At 45.1% G+C, this 26820-nt stretch overlaps 2 protein-coding genes across 2 annotated transcripts in view; one reads left to right on the top strand and one right to left on the bottom strand.

The window, feature by feature from the left end:
• The first annotated feature begins 3214 nt into the window (after nt 1-3214).
• Nucleotides 3215-23655, top strand: LOC147020998 (uncharacterized). Its single transcript, XM_085890780.1, has 6 exons — nt 3215-3691; nt 7214-7278; nt 8179-8242; nt 9586-10317; nt 16223-16443; nt 22856-23655. Exons 1-4 carry the CDS (start codon nt 3592-3594, stop codon nt 9933-9935), a joined length of 579 nt encoding a protein of 192 aa, XP_085746906.1. The 5' UTR covers nt 3215-3591; the 3' UTR covers nt 9936-10317; nt 16223-16443; nt 22856-23655.
• Nucleotides 23160-26820, bottom strand: part of SELENOS (selenoprotein S) — a 21235-nt gene continuing 17574 nt past the window's right edge. The window contains exon 6 of the mRNA XM_085890778.1: nt 23160-24483. Within this exon, the coding sequence (XP_085746904.1) occupies nt 24401-24483 (83 nt within the window). The 3' untranslated portion in view covers nt 23160-24400. The remainder of the gene's footprint in view (nt 24484-26820) is intronic.

Below are 26820 nucleotides of genomic sequence, written 5' to 3'. Positions count from 1 at the left end.
CCCCCGACAGCTGGCGCGTCATCTCTTGCTTCGGGCAGCTCGCGTCAAGACTGTGGGTGTGAAGGAGGGGCTTGAGTTGGGAGAGTGGATTCCAGAGCGAATGTACAGAGTGGTAGGCAGGATCTGGTGGGTGAGTGGAATCACCGTCATGTGGGCGGAGAAGAGGAGGAGGAGTCCAGTGATGACAGAAGGTGGAGTCGAGGTGATGATGACAGTAGGCGGAGTCGAAAACCAGCTTGAGCGGGAGGTGAGACAGGGCAGAGAGAGAGAGTGAACGGCCCCACGGGGTGGGAGGGGCACCCCGAAACGATGCGTCATCACCCGGACCGGGCGCTCTGATTGTCCTGGCCCCCCGCGTGGCCCGGCCTCGATGGCTGGAAGCAACAACATTCCACGTCCGGCAAGGTGACCCCACATCGCAAACTCGATCTCACGACATGATACGAATCGCCCACACTGAATTCCGCGCCATGAATCGCCCTGCAAGAACCCCCAGGCCATTCATTCCTGACGACCGGCCGAGGGCAGCATTGGTCCTGCATGCCCGCTCGGGTGCCCTGACCAGCGCTGGTCAATGTGCCCACTCCGTGTGCACCAACGTGGCCCGAGCTGTACAACATGCCTCCGCCCGATCGCAGCTTCGCTGGCCGTAGAGGCGAGGGGACGTTTGCCGTCCGCGGCTGCCAACGAGGACCGAAGGTACGATGTTCTGGCGAACCCATGCACAGACAGTAAGATGTGTCCATTCGTGCACGGCTCTGCACGATAACAAAGAGCGGCGCATGGTCTGCCTTTGAGAGCACGTTCCGAACAACATCTTCCGTTCCGATCCGCCATTACGCACGTGGCCAGCGCTCGCCCGATTCTGCTATCATGTGCGTGGGGACAAAACCCGATCAATATAATTAGTCCAGAAATGGGTTGAAAGGAACGCGCCACTTGCGCCGTGCACACTCGCATCCCGCCCAACGTGGCGTGGTTTTCGTTTTACTATTATCGGCCTCGATTGAGGGATCGCTTGAGGATGGGAGCTCTATGCTGTCGATGCTCTTGTGGTGTTCGAGCACCCTTTCTAGGATGCTGTTTCTTCCGTCTCCTTGGTACGTGTTTCATGCAGCGTGGGCGTCGTGTTGAGTGTGCTTTCTACGGAGGGGTGTCCAGCGTAATGTCTGCTTGGCCTTCACTGAGGACCCATCTCACAGTGAAGGGCGCACGTAGCTCAGATTTACCTCAGGAGTAATCAGAAAAGAAGAGTAGGAATGAAGTTAGAAATGAAGAGAAGAAGGAATGATGTAAGCAAATCTAGCAATGAGATCCTCGCACCGCACGCCCGTGTCGTCATGCTAGACAAAAGGGAAGGGACTATCTACAGGTATATTAATGGAATAACTGTCTTGGGACCACGATCTTAGATGCATGCGGTTCCGAGAACCATAACAATATGTATGTATGTATAAATATATATATATATATTGTTATGGAAATGGCCCTTATTGGACAACTAAATATAGGATTAGCTCAGATCCCCCATTAAATGCATGTATAGATAGGTTGTTTGGTAAAATGGACGTTATATGTGTGTCGGGAGATTAAGAGGCTGTTTTATTGTTTGTGCGGTGGTGGTGGAACAAGGGCTCCCTCTTGTTCCTCCCCTCTACGGACGATAGGCCCCGCCCAGTCGGCTGAGAGGGTGTGGCCAAAAAGAGGAAGTGACGCGAAGGGGAGGAGTTTGTCGGCTTCGCCGAGAGAAGGCGTCCTCGTGTGTCGAAGGAGCGAATGAGAGAGCAAATGAAGGCCCCGTGAACAACTTCAGTTTGTCAGTTTGGAAAACTGCAGTCGGTTGAGAGGCGTGCTTGTGTAACGAGAGAACAAACGAAGACCTTGTGAACAACTTCAGTCTGGCAGAAGTGCAAAACTGCAGTCGGTTGAGAGGGTGCTCGTGTGTCGAAGCGAGCGAACGAAGGCTTTGGAGAAAAGAGTATCGTTTGTGGAAAACAGTTGGGTTTTCGAGGCGTGCTCTGAGTGGCTTCGAACCGAGAGAAATGAAGGCTTCGTGAAAAGGTTGAGTTTTGAGAGGCTGCCTGCACGTCGAGTCGACGATCGACTCGTATGGGGAGGTGTTCGACAGGTTCGGCCTGCGTCTGGCCGCGGAGCCTCCGTACTTACTCACCTCACGGCTTGACATGTTTGTCGATCCGCTTGCCGGAGCCCGTCAACCTCGATTTGGGCCTTGTCTGGAGAACGGGCCAGGCCGGGATTTGTATGCTGGACCGTGAGAGAGATTGGCTGAGGCCCATCGTCAACATTGTGTGGGGCCGGAACACGCTGAGGAGGGCGTGCGCACGCGGTGCCTTGAGAATAAAGAGTACGGCGCCGCCATCTTGCCACGCGGCGCGTTCGAGCTGGGAGTTCAAATCTGTAGACATCCGCCTGTTGCGAGCGACATTCGTGCTTTTGACACTGTCCTCTTGTCCATGAGATCACCAAGTACTCTGTCTTGTCTTGCATGCATGCTATCTGTCTGTCTGTTTTTGTCTGCATGTTGTTTAAGGCATATTTCGGTAGCGAACCCCTCGAAACCTGTAGTCCGTGGTTCCCTAGTTAAGAACGGGTTGAGGATTGTTAATAAAAGCTTTGTCGTGAATTTTGCTTGTGTTGTGATCCCCGATGTTCCCCAATAAATCTGGTTAATTCGTATGAAGTTCCCGCTATGGATTAATTCGAGTCGTGTCGAGGAACGATCCGTTCGATTGGCATATAAAACCAAAAATAGTTACAGACTGGCAGAAAACGCTCGGCATCTGACAAAACCAGTCTGTAACCAGGGGTTCTATTTCCCCAACTGGTAAGGTACAGGGATTACGTTGATATCGCGATTGAAGACGCGTGACCCAAGGCCTGTGCTGAGCCGGCTGGCTTTATAAACCCCGGAGACGGTGGTGGTGAGGGTGGCGCCTAGGACCGGGTAAGAATCCCGCCACCCTGGATCCGCAACAATATATATGTATATGTATGTATATATTTATATATATATATATATATATATATATATATATATATATATATATATATATATATATATTTAGAGAGAGAGGTGAAGTGTCTGTGTTTGTTTTTGTTTGACTTCTACACACTCCTCAGCCGAATGAGTTGAAAACTGGTGGTTGTACCTGGGGGTGCACAAAAAGGTTTTATGGGGGGAGGGGGTAAAAAAAAAAGTCTTGGGGGTTCAGGTTGGAGGAAGGACCCGAATTCTCTCTAAATGTGTGGCATAGCACCATTCCCGATGTGGGTGAGTATTGCATGTCGTCAATCCGTAATTCTTCGCTCGTCTAACAAACTTTACCCTCACCTTGTCAAACATGTGGAAAGATTTTGTGAAGCTGCATCGTTTGTAAGGGTGAACCACCATTCGTCTTCAGCATTTGTTTTATGTTCCTTGTGTTTGCTCTTACACGAGCCTCGACATTGTATTTAAAAAAAAAAAGCCAACATTCTTTTTTACCTCCGCCACTGGAGGTGGATGGAGGTTCTGATTTTACCCCTTCTGTCTGTTTGTGAACAAAATATCAAAGTTGTTGACGGATTCAGATGAAACTTGGTGGGCAGGTTATACATGGAACAAGGAAGAATTATTTTGACTTTGGTGAACATCTGGATCCGGATCCGAGAATTACCTGCGCCGCTGAAGGTGATAGATATTGGTTTCTCCTCTTTCTGTCAGTCTGTTTGCAGAATATCTCAAAAGGTTGTGCACGGATCCGGATGAAATTTTGTGGACAGGTTCGGTGTGTAACAAGGACGAACTGATTAGATGTTGGTGAAGATCCATATCCGGATCCGACTACGAGAATTTTTAAAGTGATTCTTCACCATTGAGTGACGGGGCTAAAACATTATATAGCAGGATATTTCAAAAAGTTTTGGATGGATTCGGACGAAACTTGGTGGTCGAGTTGGTTAGGTGACAAGAATAAGCCGAGTAAATTTGAGTTCAGGTCAAAATCCAGATCCAGCCATTCGGTGGGATACAAAACGTCAATGAATCAGCCAGGTAGAGATATATTCTCTAACGAGTGCCCTTCTAGTTCTCTTTATCTTTATCTCCCCTTAGGTCTGGTGTTGGCTTTGCGTCTCGGGTGGCTGGCTTAGGATCCTCGAGTCTTGAGTTTAAGCTCCGTTTGCTGCTAAATTAACACCAGGTGAGGTTGACTCAGCCTGTCATCCTTCTGAGGTCGGTGAAATGAGTACCAATGTACTGGTAGAGGGAAACAGCATCGTCGGTATAGCTGCGCTTCCAAGAAATGATAGCTACCCTGTAGCCAAGCTGCCATATGCAAGAACAGAACAGAGATCTCCCCTCGGTATGCAACTCTTATCACGTACTGGAACAAGAATGGTATTCATCGCAAGTTCCAACGTAAAATATATATATATTTTAAAAAAATTAACATCATGTACAGACTGTGAGTGAAGACGTGCTTGTGAATTGAAGCCCTTCTGTTCATAATATCCTTCACCTGAGAACTTAACTCAACTGGGAAAGATCACACATCTCGTGAATGCCTTTAAAATGGGCTGCGAGCTCTTCACTCCCGCGTGACTCGTTCTTCCAGTTGGCCAGGCTTGGTGAAAGCCAGTACATGCTGTGTGTCCTTTAATTCCTGAGGTCATGGCAAGATAATTTTCCTGTCGCCAACCGTCTTAGCCACGGCATAGAGCCGAGGACAAACCTCACTTGTTAGTAAATGGTTCAACAAGATTTTGGTCCAGTCCGAGGGTACTTGTGATCATATTTTGTTGACACGTTTGCATTCATCTCATGCTTTCGTAGGAGGGACGTATCTGCTTTGCATTACAAGAGCTTGCCACGCCTGAAACCTCTGATCTGACACCGAGATTTTCGTGCCTATTTGTGTTCTCTTCGTGTACAGCCTTTTTTTGGCTGCTGGTTACGTTTGGTTAGGGGCACGGCTATGCCGCTGATGCAGTGCCCCTATTACCAGTACACTGATGTTCATTTCGCCGACCTCGGAAGGATGACGGGCTGAATCAACCCCCTGGTGTTAATTCAGCGGGAAAAAACGGGGCTCGAACTCAAGACCTTGAGATCCCAATCCAACACCAGGCTACTAAATTTGTGTGATTGCGGTTGATTACATTAACCGGTGCAAATCCATCAACAAAATGGATAGATGTTAAAGTGAGAAGCACAACTGTCCAAATGGGGCAATATATATATATATATATATATATATATATATATATATATATATATATATATATATATATATATATATATATATATATATATGAAACAAAACATACCTACTGCTGATAATGGAAAACACCTCACTGCACTGGAAAACGTGGGACAGGAATACTTGACTGTAAATGGTGGAGACTTGTAATACCATCCCCCACCTGGAGGCGGCGCTACATGATACACATTTACATGGAGAATTTGCGTCGTCCCCCACTCCCTCAAGACCACCCGCACAGAGAAAAACACCCCTTTACATTAATTGGGGTCTTTTTGATCCTCCATTACAAGTCTGGATGTAATCGGCCAAGAACTGGAGGAGTCGCGCGACAAACACACAGACGAGCCGGTAGGCGACATGGGTGGTCGCTATATAATTGCATACTAGTCATACAGTTTTTGACGGATCGGGCTGAAAATTTTTGACAACGAGGTTGATTATAGTGTGCATAAAAGCGTGGAAGCCGATTTTTGATTTTCAAAAAAAACCCCAAAAATTCGGATTTTTTTCAAAAATTTAAAAGTCCCATTGCTGGGCAACGGTGGCGTCCAGAGCAACGGTGCTCAAAAGCATACAACTACATCCTGGAATGAACCTACCAGTCAAGTTTCATCAAAATCGGTTGACTCCTCTGGGCTCCAGAGCCGTCCATTACATACAAACAGACAGACAGACAGACGGAAAACCTGAGAATATGGATAGTCTAGCGACCACCCAACAACCAAACACCGGTCTGTGAATTGTCAGGACACAGGGTCTTCAGAAAGTATTCATCCCCCTTGACTTTTTCACACTTTGTTGCATTTCAGCCTCAATTTAAAATGGACTAAATTTAAAAAAAATCGTCACCGATCTACACATGATACCCCACAATGACAAAGTGAAAACTTGTTTTTAGAAATTTTTTACAAATAAATTTTAAAAATGAACACCTGAAATGTGTTGCATCAATAAATATTCAACCCCTTTGCCTATGACACTCCAAATTGAGCTCAGGTGTATCCAATTTCCTTTGATCATCCATGATACGTCTCGACAACTTGATATTTGAGTACTCTCATATATATATATATATATATATATATATATATATATATATATATATATATATATATATATATATATATATATATATATATATATACATTTCTCTTGCAAAATAAAGTCTGCACCGATAAGTTAGTGTCATGCTCTAATCTTCAGTCTGGACCATCATCCTCACTGTCACAGTGATCTGCAGTTGATTGTGATCCACATTGAGTGGAGAAAGTAATGAACGATTCTGGTGGTTGTGCCATGGAAATATGGAAGGGCAACCCTGTCATCTCCGTCCTGCTGCGCTCGGCAGTTACTGAAGGCTGTTTACTGCGAATTTTGTATCCGCTCATTGTTTTTGAATGTAAGACGTGGGTGTGAGGGGTTTTTGGAAGGTTTTCATCACGGGGGTCAGGAAGTCGAGTGATTCAAACCCTGCGGTTCTGAGATTGGCCTTGATGTTACAGTAAAAGCTCTCGATACTCTCTGCATTGTAAAGTTTTTACAGCTCACAATACTTTACCTTGCACTTTTATTTCATGAAACTTTGAGACTTTCTTTTGCACCTGTGCAGTTGTTCGTTACTCAAGCCACGAGCTTCAGAGTTGTGTGCAAGGTAACGGCTGCCGCAGTGATTGTGGTGGTCATAACACAAATTTGGCGGCAAAGGTTGAACAAGACCCATTGGTTGGCTAAACACATTAATTCGTAAAGTCAGTAAATGGGGATTTTTTTTTGAAAACTTCTCTGAACTTTGGACAGCTTCCAGTCAATGTAACTGGTTACCTCCACCACCGAATGTGAAGGAGGTGATGTTTTCAATCCTCTCTATTTCTTTGTTACTTACAAAATCGAAGATTTTTCAAGTATATTGGTCAGTCGATTTTGTTATACTGTCTGTTTGTCGCCTACAGGTCACAAGTTCAAACCTCACCACGTGGTAGAGTTCGTCATAAGGAAGAAGCCGATTATTTTCGAGGTCAGCATAGGCCAAAAGGTCAACATAGGACGAATTTCTAAAATTGTCAATTTCATCCGATTCACTTGAAATTTGAAGAGGAATTGCATATTTGGTCATTTAATTCAACCCTTAATTATTTTTGAGGACCGATTATTTTTATTTTGTTTTATGGATTTTGCAAGTATCATGCTCTGCATGACGTCTTCTTGTTTGTTTGTTTGTTTGTTTGTTTGTGTGCAGGATATCTCAAAAAGTTGTATCCGGATGAAATTTTGTTGACGGGTTCGGTGTGTGACAAGGACGAACTGGTTAGATTTTGGTGAAGATCCGGATCTGGATCCGACTACTAGAATTTCTAAAGTGATTCTTCACCATTGAGAGATGTGGCCAAAAATGATATTTGGCACGATATCTCAAAAAGTTGTGGACGGGAAACTTGGTGGACAGGTTGGGTGTGTGACGATGACTAATTGATTCAATTTTGGTGAAGATCTAGACACGAGAATTATTTAATCTTGAAAGTGATTCTCCACCATTGAGAGATCGGGTCAAAAACGATATAGTACTGTATGGAATGATATTTCAAAAATATAATGTGCCCGATATGTTCTCCTGGATCAGGCATTACGTGGCCAAGATATGCGCTCTACCGAGTGCCCTTCTAGTTAAGTATTTACTTTGATCATATCTACTACTTTCTTTCATTAACTTTTGGGAGTGAACTGGAGAATTTGCTTAGATTTAGAGAAATAAACGTTCCAATCTATTCGGTAATAACCATGCAAGCACTGAAAAGTCTCCGTCATATCCGTCTTGTTCCTCCTTGATTTAAGGGGTTCCAATTCAACTTCTCCTGCAGTAAGTTTGAAGCATTTCCTTTGGACTTTCTCTAACCTTGTGATGTCTTTTACAAACCAGGGATTCCATACCGACCGGAGAAGCATATTCCAACACAGGGCGTTGCACGGAGCTGTACAAAACAGTAAGTTTGCACTTAGAAAAACCACTCAAACATCTTTGAAACGTCCCAATTTTCTGGTTGCTTTCTTGACAAGCGCAATTATCTGTTTAGATGGTTTCAGGTCATTTTAAATTCATATTCCTTGATCTCTCCGTTCTTCAACAATCGAAAGATGAGTTCCATTTAAAGCAGTGATCTTCACTCTTTTTTTTTCGATGAAGGCCACTTTTGCCGATAAGGCATCAGTGCGAGAGCCGCCACACCACCTGCAATATTCAAAAATGGCTGCTATTAGGTCCCACCTCCATGTGCTTTATTTTTTTTTTTTCGTTGTGATTACTGGGCTGCAACCATAATTGTTTGCACACTGCCATCTGCTGGCATCTGATGGTAGTGATGTTACTTTTACGCTTCAAATTGGAACACTCATTTGAAACCATTGGGTCAATTTGAGAGCATTTATGGTGGATTATGATGGGGTGTTTTCACATTGTGTATCAAGGATTGCACTTTAGGCCACCAGGGGCTGCCAATGGCTCGTGGGCCACGCAATGAAGAACAGGGATTTACGGAGTAGCTGTACTGTATTAATGCATCGATCATCAGCAGGACACATTTATCACTGGGGTCTGAAACCACCATGTTTTTTTTTTTTTTTGGCCTGCTCAACCATGCTTTGACTTAGAACAAGCTGAAACAATTCCTTAACAATAAAGTTGTTGTCTTCACTTTCCTCACTCGTACTATCGAGTGCCTGTTCATCATAGCTACGAATCGCTGGGTATATTGCAATGCTTATAAACGCCCGGAGACGTCCAGATTTGAATGTATCAGCATTTCGGACTCCCGAACTGAAAGTATCAGCAGGTGGGGTTCATCAGGTATCAGCAGTTTGTATGTTTCCCTTTGTGAGTTTCAAAGCAAAAAAATCTAACACCCGATTTTCTGAGCTGTTTGATGTATTATGTATTTTCTAAATTAGAGCCAAATTTTTTTCCCCACCCATCATACGCAGCTGTTTATAAAGCATAATGTCTGTGAACATCTCCCTGAAACGTCTATGTAAATGTAACATTGTTTTTCGGTGAAAACTACTGTGGAATAAAAATAATTATATTCATGTATTCTCATGTATATTCACGTGTTGAATTGTTGCTGGTACTTTATAAATTTAATGTTTGTGCTATAGTCAACTTGGCTGTCAGTAATGTTTCCTTTTTCCCCATGAGTCTTTTGACCTACATATTGATAAAAGGAATATCTTACGATGAAAAAGGTCTTGCTCGCTGCAGAGAAACAGGGTGACCTGTTTGATAACTGCAACTTTTACCATGATTGTGTCATTCTCTCCCTCCCACCCAAAGTGGACAAGTATTGCAGTTCTGAGTTATTTTGCCCAGTGATTATCAGCTCATCCCTGGTTGAATTGCCAAATGTCTCACCCTCCCATTCTTTGGAATGTCAAATTGTATACAAGAGGGATTCGCAAATTGCTCGCATCTGCTCGCAAATTGCTGCTCTGCAGATACATCTTGAACTTGCCGTGGTCGCACAATGTGCAACGAAGGCTTTGAAGGTCCATATGGCGAGTGATCTGCAATGTGTGTTCAATGGTGCAGGTGGGGCTCATGCAACCATCGTGGCTGCCTCCAAAGTGCACGGCTTGCTTGGTGAATCAAACTTGATTGCACAAACTGCTGTTACGAGGCCCTAAACTCTCCTGGGGATGGATCTCTGGGTCACATCTTGAGTCCTCTTCGTTTCCTTCAACCCAGTGTCATCTGCAACCCAGGGTCGGGCCCAAACCTCATACATGCCAAAATCTACCTTCTCTGCAGCTGAAGGAGTGCCGAGACTGTGTTTCCCATTGGGTGCTGCTCTATCTCCACCCTGTCCAGCTTCTTCTGGCCTCGGGTGAGGAGTCTTTTCGATTTGTGACACCTGCTGATGAACAGGCCATTAATTAAATGGAAACTCACTAACCTGGCTGGGACACGATTGAAATGGCCGTCATCCAGCATTCTTCTCCGATGAGCGCTCGCTACTATTATTGATTGAACTTGTGTTCGGGATATCTTTTCTCCACTGGGAACAAGGTATGGTGATCATGTGTAATATAATTATTCAAATATTTCCTGAAATGAAACAAGTGAAATCCTTCAATACAGCGCATGTGGTGAAGCAAATGAGTACACCAATGTTAAAATATGCAATTTATGCTTTTTCAGTTGAAAAACAATTTAAAAACGTACTTAATATTTGAAATGTAAAAATCTTGTTATTATTGTGATAAGCACATTTTATATATAACAAAAGGAATGAAATCGTTTGATACAGCGTGGCAGGGGACCGCAAAAGAATGACAGCATAAGAAGAGCTTAGCTTTCAGCATTCGGCGCGAAATGTGATGGTGAGCGGAAGTGACGTCTTTCGTTTGTTCGTACATGAGGGGCGCGTTTCTTCATTTTTTTCCATCAAGCAATACATTAAATGGTTTTCACATATATATAACACATTAGTATCACAAATTTCCATTGAAATACTCGGGTATTTCCGTCAATTGTTGCCATTTCCGTCGAGGTTACACACTGCATCTACCGGATGGCCGTCATTGGCTGCCTTGAGGCACGTGGGGGGGGGGACACGGGGGACACCGGAGACGTGGTAGACGCCGGCGGGGACATTTCAAACTCTGTGCAATTGTATGCAGTGCACGCGCTGTAAAAAGGGGAGGGGGGGGATGTGTAAGAAAAATAATTATATTCATGGATTCTCAATTATAATTGTTGCTGGTACTTTATAAATTTAATTTTTGTGCAACAGTCAAATTGGCTGTCAGTCATGTTTCCTTTTTCCCAAGAGTCTTTTGACCTACATATTGATAAAAGGAATATCTTACTATGAAAAAAGTCTTGCTCGCTGCATAAAAACAGGGTGACCTGGTTGATAACACTGCAAACTTTTGCCATGTTTGTGTCATTCTCTCCCTCCCACCCAAAGTGGACACGTATTGCAGTTCTGAGTTATTTTGCCCAGTGCTTATCAGCTCATCCCGTGGTTGAATTGCCAAATGTCTCACCCTCCCATTCTTTGGAATGTCAAATTGTGTATAAAAGGGATTACTTTGGGGTACTGTTTCAGTGAAGTCCATTTGAATGTTTCAGTGAATCATTGAATGTTCTTCCTCCGTATATACAAAATGAAAGATTCTCCGTTTGTATGCTGATCCAACTTGTGGAAATTGAGTTATTTTCCACCACACGACTCAAATTTTCTGAGTTATATACAGTATGTACTGTAGTTGGTAATCACACTGACTCTGACCTGCCGATTCCCAAAAAATTTCCGATATCGGCCAAGTGTGTGTGTGTGTGTGTGTGTGTGTGTGTGTGTGTGTGTGTGTGTGTGTGTGTGTGTGTGTGTGTGTGTGTGTGTGTGTGTGTGTTGTGTGCGCATACAAGTGTAGGAGTTGCTGTTGTTGCCTGCTATCTCCACATGTAGGTGGGGTTCATCAGGAGGTGAAACAGAGAACTACCAGGTGTGTGTGTGTGTGTGTGTGTGTGTGTGTGTGTGTGTGTGTGTGTGTGTGTGTGTGTGTGTGTGTGTGTGTGTGTGTGTGTGTGTCAACATATGCTGGTTTGAAATGGAGTCCTCCCAGGGTAGGTTCAAAGCTTCCACCTTCATTTCGGTAAGGGGTCACAATTCATAAAATCCTTTCCGTAGGAGTACCTCCTGTGCAGCTTCCCTTCACAGGGCAGCTCACCGGATAACGGGATTGGGGCAAAGCCTTCGGGACCCCCAATCTTTCATGATGGGAGGGAAACGATGGGGTAACATTCCTGGGTCAGATTGCGGGAGAGTGTGTCGGAGTGGTGCTGAGGTGTCGTCCACCAGACGGCGGTCTCCTTGGGTTAACCTGAGTTAATGTCCTATCCCGAAGAGAGGCTGATCACCTGTCTGTTATCATCTGAGCTCAGGCGTTTGGACCGGTATTGCAGCTCTCTCTGAGGTTCGGAGACCGGATTGCGGCGAGATCATGGCAGGTGGTTTCACCTATTATTGGTCTGATCGCTCTGATGATTACCATACTCAATGAGTTTCTGTAGCTGTGTCCAATAAGCTGACTCCAATGATAATTGAGGTAACACCGGTCACCGAGCGTATTATGAGACTAAGGATTCGTCACTCCTTGAGTGTCATTTCCCTGGTCTCTGTTTATGCTCTGACTGAGGCGAGTGATCTCACCGTGAAGGACACATTCTACGCCACGCTCGAGTCTGTGGTTGATCAGTGCCCCAGACGAGATACACTTCTAATCTTGGGGGATTTCAATATGTCGACTGGAACTGATAGGGATGGTTATGAGACATGTGTTGGTCCCCATGGGTCAGGAACTATGAACCAGAATAGCACTAAGTTCCTTGACTTTGCAAGAAGTCATGGACTTAGGGTGGCTGGTTCATGGTTTCAGCGCCCACAAGCTCATCGCTGGACTTGGTATTCCAACGCTGGCGGTGTGGCAAAGGAGATTGACCATGTCCTCATTGACGGTCGCTGGAGGATGATCCAGAACTGCAGGGTATACCGGAGTGCTCAGTTCCTCAATACCGATCACAGGCTTGTGGTGGCAACTCTGAAGTTGCACCTTAAATCCAGGAGAATGGTACCATCCCAGCCTAGGCTGGATGTTGGCAAGCTCAAAGATGAGAGGGAAGCTGAGGAGTTTGCGAACAAGCTGAGTGGAGATTTGAGGGGTCTGGGTGCTTTGGGGGATCCTGAAGAGTTGTGGAGTGCCTTCAACACCACTGTCCTTGATGTTGCTGGGAATTGTCTTGGAACTCACCAGATGGCGAGCAGAATTTTGTCTCTCAAGGGACACTGGATACCATTGCCCAGAGTCGCAGGTCCAGCCTGAATGGCAAAGCTGAGCTGTTCAGGGAGCTGAGGCATAAAACTGTACGTGCACTAAGGGTGGGCAAGGAGGCCAATGTGTGAGGGATCTGTGAGGGGGTAGAGCATCACCTGTGGTCAAGTGATTCTCGTCCCGCTTACAGGGGAATTCGTGCATTGCATTCCTCCAAGCCCATCCCTTGATGTACTGCAGTTGGAACAGAGAGTGGTCGGCTCTTGACAGAGGAGTCCGAAGTGAAAGCCCGCTGGGCCGGTTACTTTGAGCGGTCGTACCAGGCTGATCCACCAGATGTCGAGTTGGACGTCAAGGGTGTCACAATCCCTGTTGCCGACCCTCCAATCAACTGTGGTCCACCTTTGCTTGTGGAAACACGGGCTGCGGTGAACCGGTTGAAACGGGGTAAAGCTCCAGGGATCTGTGGCATCCATGCTGAACTTCTCAAGGCTGGTGGAAATGCTGCACTCTTGTCGTTGCATGCAGTTTTGTGCTCTGCCTGGAACACAGGCATCGTCCCAACTGATTGGAAGAGGGGTCTTGTTGTCCCTCTCTGGAAAGGGAAGGGTGATCGCCAAGACTGCAACAACTACCGAGGGGTGATGCTGCTCTCAGTGCCGGGCAAGGTCTTTGCTCGGATAATTCTTGATCGAGTTCGCCACCATCTGCTTGAGCACCAGCATCCAGAGTAGTCAGGCTTTACACCAAAGAGGTCAACGATTGACCGTATCCTTGCTCTTCGTGTCCTCACCGAATGCAGCCGAGAGTTTCGGCAGGGGCTGCTTGCAGCCTATGTTGATCTCTGTAAAGCGTTCGATTCAGTGAATTGGGATGTCCTCTGGAGGATTCTTGGTCTTCGTGGGGTGCCACCAAAACTGATTGATCTGATGTCTGAACTCCACACTTCACAGCACTCTCATTACCTGAGTAGTGGTACCATCTCTGACTTATTTCCAGTTGTTACTGGAATTCCTCAGGGGTGTGTACTGGCCCCCACACATTTCAGCACTTGTATGGACTGGATTCTAGAGAGCATGTCAGAGAGAGCAAGCTGCAGTGCATCGTTAGGGAATGTCAAGATCTCTGACCTTGATTTCACAGATGATGCAGTCATCTTTGCAGAGACTCGAGATATCCTTTAGGGGACCCTCGAGGTGCTGAATGAGGAGTTGGAGCCGTTGGGATTACGGGTTTCCTGGGTCAAAACTAAGATCCAGGCTTTCCATGACTGTGGATGCTACTGTCCTGTCTGTGTCTGTTTGTGGTGAGGATGTTGAGGTCATGGAGAGATTCACTTACCTTGGCAGTGATATTCATGTCTCTGTTGGCTGTGAGTCAGAGGTCAACAGACGTCTGGGTCGGGCCTGGGGAGTCATGGATTCACTGGATCATGGGGTGCGGTGCTGCCGGTACCTGTGCGGGAGGACGAAAGTCCGAGTCTTCAGGTCTTTGGTGCTTCCAGTCGAGCTCTATCGATGTAAGACTTGGACTCTGACCAAGGATCTGAGACAGAGAAATTATTTTGATACCAAGTCTCTCCGGAGAATCCTTGGCTATCGTTGGTCGGACTTTGTGTCAAAAATAAACCCCAAAAAGAAACATGCAGCACAGGCATTAATGGACAAAGTTGTTTTATCTGTGCCACAATGACCTTGCGAGCGATATTTCTTCATCATCGTCGTTTAGGCGTTTGATGAAACAGGTTCACTCTCCATTGCTGTAACAAAATGATTTGTAACACGCGTGGGAACGTTGGACCGATGGACCAAATTTTCATGTCTTCACAGCCTTGTTGCATTCCCACCTGCTATACTGCTTGAGCATTTACCTTCCTTTCACCAAACCCAAATATTCTTGGGACCAGCGTAGCAATTACATCCATTGGAACTGGCGTGGTGATTACATCCATCAATCCATTGGGACCAGACTGTGCAGAGCGTTGGTGCTGCCGAAACAGTCTCCTGGGCTATTGGACACAATCCTGGACGGGTCGCCACTCCGACAGAGGACACCAGCAAGCTGGCACTCATTTTGCCGACCTCAAAAGGATGACAGGCAGAGTCAACCCCACCTGGTGTTAATTCAACAGCCGAGTGGGATTTGAACTCAGGATGCCAGGATCCCAAAGCCCACCACCCCTAACCATGAAGCCAACACCAGGCATACGGGGATGATATGTTCGTTCTTATTATTGCCATTTCTGATTCTGATTATTGTTGTAAATATTATTGGTGTTAATTAATAAATGCTTTGTTGCAATGTTATCATTGTTTTTATTATATATTTTTGTAATTCGAACGCCATGCTGTGGTTGGAGGACATATTGAGCTGCTTTATCGACCTCAACGTGGCGTGCGTTTAAAACATGGGAGTTTTAACGGATTTTTTGTTGTATCATCGAGTCTTGGAGAACTTTTGGGTCTTTTGGGCCCTTGGGAAATTTTGGGGACTTTTGGGTCCTTTGGAACTTTTGGGTCCTCGGGGAATTTTTGGGACTTTGGTTACTTTTGGGTGTTTGGGGACTTTGTCATCTGCGTCTTTCGGGTCATCTGGGTCTTTAGTGATCGTAAGGGTCTTCAAAGGTCGAATGGGGGTCACAGCAGTCCACACAAAAAGCATCACACACACACACACACCATACATTTATAGTTGAAGATGACACCCAAGGTCGTGGCATTGAGCAGCCAAACAGAAGTCAGATGGTGAGTCCAAATAACAATCGGCAGGTGCACGTTTGAGTGTGATCAAAGAGTGCAATGTGGAGGCTGTTTTTTGAGAATGGTGTTAATTTGAAAGCTAGAATACACTTGAAGCACTCTGAACAATTATTTAATTTGTAAATCATGTTTCCCAAACAGCAAGGTGTGTGATGGGCCCTGTCAGTTGCAGTTGTAACTGAAATGAAACCTGGACCCTTCATGTTGCTAACATGAGTTCAGTATATTACGGTTTTTAATTGATAACCTGCAGGACATGAAATGCTCACTACGCGACGAAGCCCTCCCGCACCATGGTCTATTCTTTTTCTCTCCTCTGCAATTCAGTGTCGTACTCGAGATAATCTTTCAATTTTGTCTCTTTCTCTGCTTTTCCAGGTCCTTTTCGAGGTTTCTCACTTGTAATCCTTCCATGCTTGTTGCTGAGTGACTACATGGTTATGGAACTCCACCTTATGGCGGTGCTATAGATTGCCTGTTCCAAAGACTGAAAAAAAAAACAAACCAATACCAGCCATATTGTCACTTTCGATGCTGGAAAGGTCAGAGGAGGACCTGGACGAAGAGAGCTCCCTCACCAATTTATACTGGCAAGCTTGGTGAGTACTCAAAGGTGTCTCACCACAATGTCCCAGCCCCCTGGATGAATAATCTCATGGATTGTGCTTTGATAATTTTGAATGTTCCAGTTGTTCTAGAACCTGGTATTGGTCTGTTTCAACAAATGGTAAGGGCTACATTGTTTCTTTTATAGAGCAAGGACAAGAAATAACAAAAGAAAGGTTGTTTGTTTTATTTTGAATAAACCCTGAAAAGATGTTTTGTTGAAATGGAAAACAAAATTTTGTTCAAGAAGGATTTGCGAAAGGAAAGGTGCAACAAAGGGAAGTATAGTTGTGAGCATCTTGAGAGCCCCATCCAAGAAAAAAAAATAAAAACAACAAATATCTGGGGAAAAGTACTGAGCAGCTGCTTTCTAGTAATAGCACTTCGAAACGTGGTAAAGATATTCCTTTGGTGATGAAGATAAACAGCTGTAACCAACTTTCCACTCACCGATTGGCAGTTTTACTCGTACAAAGAGTGCACAATTGAGAAGATGTAAACATCACCCAATTAGAAGGGCACTCGGTAGAGCGCATACCTCCGCTACGCAATACCTGATCCACGAGAACATATCAGGTCCAATACAATGTTCTTGAGATATCGTGCTATATATCGTTTTTAGCCCTATCTCTCAATGGTGAAGAATCACTGAAAATTATCAGATCCGGTTTCCAGATCTTCACCAGAATTGAATCATTTCGTCCTTGTCACACACCCAACCTGTCCACCAAGTTTCATGTTTGTCCATCCGTCTGTCTGATCAGCTTATGATCGAGGAACAGCTTATTTAAATCCAATGATAAATTTTGAAGACGAATCGGAACATGAATAAGTAGACATGTTTCTCGTTTTATCATACTTAAGCTCAGAATTTAGCTCGACCGCACATGCGCAGAGAGGCATGAGATAATATTTTGAATCTGCCTCCCGAGCAGTCAAACCAAATGGAAAATCATTTCAAACAAAAAATTTACTGTTTTTAAGGACGTTTTAATGGACACAAACAACAGGCATGAACAGCTAATGTAATGTGTTGGAGAGGGTGATTAAGCTGCAACTTTAGAGTTGCTACAATAAGCCGGTGGTCGGTATTGAGGAACTGAGCACTTCGGTAGACCCTGCAGTTCTGGATCATGCTCCAGCGACCATCAACGAGGACATGGTCAATCTTCTTTACCACATCACCAGTGTTGGAATACCAAGTCCAGTGATGAGCTTGTGGGTGCTGAAACCATGAACCAGCCACACTAAATCCATGACTTCTTGCAAAGTCAAGGAACTTGGTGCTGTTCAGGTTCACCGTTCCAGACCCATGGGGATCAACACATGTCTCATAACCATCCCTATCAGTTCCAGTCGATGCATTGAAATCCCCCAAGACCAGAAGAGTATCTCGCCTGGGGCACTGATCAACCACAGATTTCAGCACGGCATATAGTGCCTTCTTCACGGTGAGATCACTCGCCTCAGTCGGAGCATGTGCAGAGACCAGGGAAGTGACACCAAAGGAGTGACGAATCCTCAGTCTCATAATACGCTCGTTGACCGGTGTTTCCTCTATTATCATGGGAGTCAGCTTATTGGACACAGCTACAGCAACTCCTTGGGCATAGCAACCATCAGAGCGACCATACCAGTAGTCGGTGTAACCATCCACCTTAATCGATCACTATCCACCCTCCGGACCGCAGAGAGTGCTGCAGTACTGATATTCAAACACTGGAGCTCAGGTGATAGTGGGGCAGATAACAGCAATTTTTTGAGAGGAATCGTGCAACTGATGATACAAGCATCAAATTTGGCACATTTGTTCTCCAGGGGATTCTAATCAAATCTGCCCGATTGGCCATTTGTAAATCCAAATTTTGAAAAATTTGGATTTTCAAATGGCCAATCGGGCAGATTTGATCAGAGAGCCCTGCAGAACAGAAATGCCAAATTTGAGGCTTGTATCATAATTTGCACGATTTTTCTACTATCTACTACACTATAGCTTAGCCGGGACGTTATTCCCCAAGAATCTGTTCAATAGCCAGTATGTACTTGGTAGTTCCACTTGGCTGCACCTGATCCGGTAAGTAATCTAAATAACACAAGTATGTACTGAGGGTACGATCCCCGATAATGACGTCATGTGTCCTTCGGTAAACGGTTGTTAGACGGAGAACCCTAAGACACGTGGTCAAGTTATTGGTGTTTGCAGTCGATTAGTGACCCACCGCGACACAAAGTTATTCGTGTGCAACGGCCTGCGATTCCCGGTGAGTCCAGAGAGGAACCCAAAACAGCCTCTCCTTCATGGTTCCCCCCGCGACAATATTTTGAATCTGGGTTCAGGGATTTAAATCAAACTTGGCTGATGATTTTATATGTGACTGTTATGACATCCTAATTGCACAAGTCAAACGCTTTATCCGATCAGGATGAAAATTTGAGGGTTATGTAGGGCTAAATTGTATGGGAGGGGGCACCTTTCGTACCATGCACCTGCTCTGCCTCATACAACCTCACCTTCACTGGACTCACCTGGTTGCGGTCTACTTTGAGGGACCGTATCTTCTCCACCTGTACCTCGAGGATGTTATCCTGACCCTTACATCGGGTCTCAACAACACATTCAACGAGCTCCGTTTTCAATTTCTTCCACCCTCCCCTCTATTTGAGTTTTGTCCTCTTTTTTTCCTTATTTATGTTGTCCTTTATCTGTTTTATCTCCCTTTGTGTTGCCGTTAATTCCTCCTTTGCTTTCTTAAGACCCTTTTCGATCTCTTCCTTGTGTTTTGTTCGTCGTTCGTTTATTTCTTGATTCCCCAATTCTATTTTCTGTCCCATTTCCTTTACCTTAACACCATTCACTCTCTCCTTCACCTCGTTCATTTCTCTCACACCACCTCGATTCTCGTCATTTCCCAGCCCATCACCTCCATATCAGCCTTCACCTCAATGCCCATCCTCCTCATTCCCTCGCTCAATACCCTTACATCCACCCTGGCCTTTCTTTATGTCGTTTCTCAACTTATTACCCATCACTTTTTTCCCCACTTTTATTTCAGCCATCATCTGGCTCATCATCACTACCAATCGGTCCATTTCTGATGGTGCCGGTGAGGCCGATCTGCTACTCTGAGGTGTGGACTCGAGGGAGCATCACATTCTCTGGGAGACAGATTTGGGGGTGCGCCCCCCCCCCGAGCATCACCAATGTCTCTACTGTGGTTGTGGCCCCACTGAATATTCCCCCAAGGAATTACCTTCCTCCATACTGCCGTCCTGGACCACGGGTTACTTTACCATCTACATTCCATCTCTGTCCACCTGGACCAGCCCGTTTTGGTCTGCACGAATAATTAAATAATTTTCACCCTAACCTGCTCTTTTATAAAAAAAAAAATTAGGGGGGGGGTGCTCCAGTCGTACCCCAAGACCGAATCTCGCCCTCCACGTCAAAATGTAATTTTGAGGCGCGGTAAGCGCACCTCAGGTTCGAAACCCACCCCTGGTCATCAAACTGTTATGGACTGGGGGTTTGAGGGTCGCCATGATCAGAAGCACTCAGGTCCCTCCAGAATGCCTCGTCCTGAGGCCGCTGGGCACATAACCCTGCACACCAGTGGGTTGCGAAGCAACCACGAACGACGAATGGCACTGCCAAGCGTCGCAGGGTTACACTACCTCGTGTGATACCTTACCTGTGGATGGCCAAACCAGGGGGGTTGGTGGGGGGGGGGTTGTCTTGTGCCCCAAGTGCACACCCAGATTACTGCCGAGGATTAAAGAAGAAACGAGCTGGATACATTTCTAAACTGAGCAATATATTGTTATGGATCTGGAAACTATATGCATTCAAACATACAGATGTCCCAAGAGTCAGTTATTCCTTTAAATACATGAGACAGGTCCCTTCCTTTTGTCTAGTGGTAGAATCAAAGGTGAGCGTTGCGATGTCCTTTTAGGTATGTTATTACATCTAATGACCATCCAACAGACCATCCAACGAACCATCCAACCATCATCCAACAACCAACCACGGTACCTTCCAGCGTTTGCAACCCTCGCCTCGCTGGCCACAGCATACGGGGCAAAAACGTCCAGTCCGCCGTTCCTTTGCGTTTCTACAAATGTTCCTTTTCAACGTTGGATCTTCCCCTTGACGAGTCCACATGCATGGAGGGGGGGGGGCGGGCCTCCCAGTTTGGCTGAGGCCCCGCCCAGAAAGGGCGGACCCCATGAAGACCCTGTCCAATCGGGGCGGACGGTGACGTCTGTTTCACCGAGCCCCAGCCCCGTTCGGGGAAGTCCATAAAAATGCGGCGCGATCCTCAGAGTGGAAGTTTTTTGGAGGAGTTGAATTGGTTGGTGTGCGTCGTGAGGCTTCAGCCGGAGTTCTGCATTTGGCTGGCGTTCGTTGGATTTTCCTGGGTCCCGTCCACGACCCTGATCGACGCCCTGGGACTCTGACTGCTCTGCTTGGTTTCCTCCACGGGCACGAGCACCACGCGTGTGACTGTGGGCAGAGCCGCACGACCATTAGCAGGTGCCACACCGTGGAGCACCCCCTCCCTTCAATGTGCAGGTACCCAAGCGAACTGTGACCCCCAGCTCGTCTCTCCTCTGGCTGCAGGGGTCTTTTAGTAAATCATCTGAGTGTGCGTCTGAGTGTGTGGGCCTGTCTTGTAAGTGGAAACTGTTTAAGTGTTTTTGAACATTGTAAATTCTTACTTGAATATTCCGCAATAAGTCTTGCTGTGTCCTCGTTTATTATAAATAAATTATTGTAGAAATGTCACCAGTTCGTTTCCATCCTCTCTATCATTGGTCCAGCATGGTCCGGATCTGAGTTTTAGCCAGGTCTTTATTCCCGTTAATCTGCTCATCATAGCCGGCACGGCTTTGGCAGTTCCGCTCGTCTGCACCCGAACCGGAGTTGGGAGTCGGAACTCTACCGCAGTTGGTGGAGTAACCCAGTTCGAGCAAGACGTGCCGAGGGCATGGTTCCTCGGGAGTCGAAATCGCGTAGTTAATTAGGTAAATTGGTCCGAGACAAAAAGACCCTATGCAACGCGGTTGAGATATTGGCGTCCACGGTCGATTTAGCGACCGCCGCCTCACGGAATTATCCGGAGCGACGGCCTGCAATCACGGGGAGTCTGGTGGGAGACGACGTAACCTCCCCCACCTCGTGGTCGTTCTCGCCACCGACCCCCGGCCCTCAACAATATTAATAGGGTGAAGAAAAGTATGTGTAGCAAAAAAAGGCTTTATTCCATAAAATGTACAGGACGGAAAGCAAGGATTCATGGGGTGTGGCAAAAGAAATGCCGTTATGCACAAAAAGAAGACACAGGGCAGAGCTAAACCGATACAAAGAACTTGCACATTCTTATCTTATGCAAACATGACAGGCACCATCAGACAAACACCCGTGGAAATTAGAGTACAGAAAGAGAAGCAGTTGAGGGGTTTTCGACCTCTTTCATGGACAGCGGATGTACGCTTCCCAGTTGCTGAGTAGCGGTGAGGAGGGAAGAAAACTGGGGGTGTCCATGGTACATGAGTGGAAGGTGCAAATGTGATGTAGAAGAGGAGTGGTGCAGGACTGCATATCTGTAATCGGGTTTTTCGTGATTTGCGTCTCCAGCAGACGAGACAGGAGATGAGAAAGACAGACGTATGAGATGATAGCTTAACGTGGCGTGTGCGATAATCTGTAAATGTTAATGGTAATGAGTATTGGCTGTGGAATGCAGCAGAAGCTGAGCACTGATGACCCAGTGATGATTCGGCAACTGCTCGCTTGGCTGTCTTGGTGATTCATTGCTTGGGTCGGATTTGGTGACTCGCGCTGTTCTCTCGGCTCGGTCAGTGTTGCTCTCGCTCGGTGACCGTTGCTCAGCTCGGGCTTCGTGAGTGAGTCAGATCTCCACTCAGCTCTCTGCCGCGATCTTTGTAAGAGCCTGGGCGAAGGAGGAGCTAGAAAACGGATCAAAAGACTCTAAGCATTTCCAAGCATTCTCATTGGCATGCAGATGCCACCCTGAGGAATAGTCCCACCCCGTCAGACTCTGGAAATGAATATGGCTTCATTTGCTCCCAGGCTCGGCCACCCAACGAAACGAAAGACCAAGAAGGAACCCGAAGAAGTAAAGAGCAAAGACGGAGTCATCAGGAGGAACTTGGATAAGATTTTGGTTTCACCCGCTACTCCATAACCTTCAAAACCATCCATGCACTGGCTAAGAGTAAATTAATATGGGGTATGGATTTCTGGGAGCACCCTTCAGCCATAAACATGTGCTGGGCAAAAATCGAGCATTATAATTATTTCGCGGAATGGGCCCCAATGCATATTTGCGCTTCGAGATAAACGCCGATGTGTTCTGACTCACAATGTCCTCCAATCCCCAGCATCCCAAAGGACTATGGTGAGCGTCGAGGAAACAAACTGGAGTTGCAGAGGTTGGAGTGAGGTGGAGGAAGTGCTGTGGTGTTCATGGTAAGTACATTGAAGCATTGAGCGGTTGAAGCAGTTGTGGTGAGGCTGAAGCGTTTGTAGTGATTGTGGCGAGGAGGTTGAGCTAAGGTTTCTGTGGGGATTTAAGGAGGCATGTGATTATGGTGAAGGTTGTAGCATTTATTTATTTTATTTTTATTTACAAGTTTTTATTTATTTATTTTATTTTAATCTTGATGTGAAGGAAGAGAAAACAAATGGTGAAATAATTGTGTTTATTGAGCACTTGTCAAAAGCCATGTTACCATTACAAACTCTCCCTTTTTGGTGGTAATCCGCTCTGCGGTGATGCCCGAGCTGAAATCTCGTACAAAACGGTGAAAAACATTCCGGAGGTTTTCCTTTCTCTTTCTCATGGTCTAAGGCTTGTGAAGGAACTTCAACAGAAGTTCTGCACATATGCTGACAAATCCATCAGAGACATCAGCCTTGACTTTAGATTTTAAAAAAGTGACAATTTCCCAGGGCATTCTGGGTACCAGCGATGCCATAGTTGTGACATTGCTATGGTCTCTGTGGTCAGTGGGGAAATTAAGTGCATTTCCAAAGTTGGTAACTACAAATGCCAGTGAAGCCCGATTGGAAAAAAAAAGAAAAGAAAAAAGTTTCTATGTTGTTTCTAATGTCTAATGTTGTTTCTAATATCTAATATGTTTCTAATAATGTTTCTCATCTAAAAAAAGAAGTTCTAAAAGACCTTTATGAAATTACCCCGTTGTTGATCCACATACCCTGGTTGAGAGATGTTTAGCACGTCTGATGTATCAAGTTTAGGAACCGGTTTTACTTTTGTTTCAAAACGCACACCCACACAAACAATAAAATGTTATCTTTTATGTTCTACTTTTACTTTATGCAAGTATTCCAATATTGTTACATAGTATAACCTCCAAAACACTTCTGGACATGTACAAATCATGGAAAAGTAAAGCTTCGCAAAGTAGGCTTTGTTTCAGCAATGCAGGCGAAATGCATATTTTAAAAACAGAAGGAAAAAAAAAATGTCATCACATCTAATTTCCATTGAAGATAATATGAACGATGATTACAGAAATCAAAATAATCGAGAGATGTTAGTATTTCCGTAAATGATTGAGAGATAGATGGATACACAAGTTACCCAGAAATCAACAAAATAACTTAATAGCTCTGCAACGGCATGAGAAGTATACCCATCAAGATCACGCCAATGTTACATAACAGAAAGACAGACATAAGATTCACCCGGAGGAAAAGCATCGGTGTCGGCTCCATCCACGGACCTGTGGCCTTTTGAAGAGAGAGCGTCATGAAAACTATCCATGATGGTTGCGTTGCAAGACTCCAAGAGAGATTTGCTCCACCGGCACGACTGCCCCAGCCAGCACCACCCACCCCAAGTTTCAGCTTCGTCTTGAGATCGGAGGCCGAGGTCGTATGTCAGCGGTGGAAATCTAACGTCATCCGCCACCCGTGGTCGGGCCACGCCGACCTTGTCTCCACCCACAACTGCTTCCACTGCTTCCGTCTAGAGGGTTGTGATCTGCCACGGAGAGTCGGCAATCAGACATTCAGTGTGGAACAAGGAAGGATCAATAAAGTGCCATCCAGCTTTTCCACAAACATCGATCTCTGAACTACCAACGTAGAAAATAAAAAACACCATAATTATTTGTAAACTGCAAGCATTCAAAATATCAATATAATTCAGCCCCCCCCCCCCCCCAACAAACGGATGCCAACGTTGTCAGACGGAATGAAAACCCGTCATTCTTGTTACAAAAACAGCTAAAATTGATGAAAAAGCGGCCGAAGGTGAAACCAACAAAGTAATTTCGGTCGCAATAGCAGATATAATGGAAACCAACACGTTTATTTTACACGGAAGAACGGTCGTGACAAACAAGAACAGTCAATCCCGAAATAGATTGGTGGGGAACGGAAGCAAGATTGCTTATTTCCGTCGGGAAACGTCCGAGAGCGAAACAAAAGCGGTTCATTCCGGTTATTGTGGTGCGAACAAGATGGCGGATGCAGTAGAACGACCTGTTATGGTATGTAAATTTTTAGTGCTTGTGCCTCGAACATAAATGTAATATAGATAATATATAGTGGGTTGTACCTGATGTAGTTTTAACAATTTATTAAACCGAATTTTGTTGCGATGATAATGTTTGGTTTGCTTGTATTTCGAGCCCCCGAGTGAAGGATCGCGAGTTGTGTATGCCCAGTTCAACATAGGGGATCATGTATGGGATCTTTTTACAGTTTTTACTTCATATTAACTTTGTTATTTTATTGCAATTTATTATAACTATCAAATTTTACCTCTTGCAAATATAAATGATCAATTGTCACTGATTGCTGCAGCACGGGGGCACGAATTACACGAAATGTCAGCCACACATTAAGTCAAGAGGGCGCATTTATCGCTGCTTGTATAATATCCCGTACCACAAACGGGTTTTCATGAACAGACATGATATATTAAAAGGCATACGACGTTAAAGTTAACTTACCATAACTTCAAGAACTTTTCAAGCCGCCATGTTTTCCACGTTATGGTAACCAGAATGAAACGCTTTCGCTTCGGTCTCCGCCGTTTCGCGACGGAAATAACCGATGTTGCTTCCATTCCCCACCGGTCTATTTCGGGATTGTCCGTTCTTGTTTCCGTCACGACCGTTATTGCATGTAGAATAAACGTGTTGGTTTCCGTTATATCTGCTCTTGCGACCGTAATTACTGTGTTGGTTTCAACTTCGGCCGCTTTGTCATCAATTTTAGCTGTTTTTGTAACAAGAATGATGGGTTTTCATTCCGTCTGACAACGTTGGCGTCCGTTTGTTAGCGGGGCCTGGAATTGAAAAGGAATAAAATTTGACAAGTATTTTTGTTTATAAAACAGAGTGATATTTGCAGACCGAGTTTTTGCTCGAGACGATATCTTCATGGTGTTGTAAACCAATACCAATAATCACTTATTTCCCGGCTTTAATGCCAGAGGTGAAAATCAAAACAGTGGCGAGTAAGGTGACAAGGGTGGAACAGTAAATGTAATATGACATTTAACAACAAAAGATCACCATGGTGAAAATTGCACACTGCGCAGTGTGGTAATGATTGCCTGTTAACTACGTCCACATTAATGGCAAGAAGTTTGGTTTTTGATGAACGAGGCTATTATGAATCATGTCATGCACCGACTGAATATACCACGTCCAAAATAATTCTCCACTGAAGGCAAACAAAAGTCTATATTCGGATCAAGCAGGTTCCAAAAGCTGGAGAACAATTTGAAAAGTAAAGCATCATTCTTGTAACCAAGGGCGGACAGAATAGCCCAACGGAGAGGCAGTGACTTTCCAATTCAAAAAAATATATATTTGTTTTTCTTCAAGTCTCCGCATCTAAAATCCTCTCGGTGACCCAGGGCGATGGGTGTATTTTGCTGTCAGGCTGACACAAACACAGGGTATAACAAGAACATCACTTGGTGGAGTGCATACTCCCACCACGCTTAATAGTTTACGTTTTGTATGCCACCGATCGGTTTGATCTAGATCTTGACCTTAATGTAAATATAATATGTGCTTGTTCTCATCCACCAAGTTGTCATAATCTGTTGAAGATTTTTTAGATATCGTACTATATATCGGTTTCAGCCCCATCTCGCAATGGTGAAGAATAACTTTTAAAAGTTCTAGTATCCAGATCCGGAACTTCACCAAAATCTAATCAATTTTCATCCGAATCCATTCACACCTTTTTGAGATATCCTGCTCAGACAGACAGAAAGACAAACAAACAAATGAAATTGCTCGTTGAGCAAGGAATTGCCGGAATAACTGTCATATCTCCATGATCTCTGAAAAAAACA

This window comes from Eptatretus burgeri, chromosome 8 (genome assembly GCF_056783735.1).
Source record: "Eptatretus burgeri isolate ZD-2024b chromosome 8, Ebu_testis_v1, whole genome shotgun sequence".
NCBI classification, from domain to species: Eukaryota; Metazoa; Chordata; class Myxini; order Myxiniformes; family Myxinidae; genus Eptatretus; species Eptatretus burgeri.
This window is presented reverse-complemented; position numbering and strand designations above follow the sequence as displayed.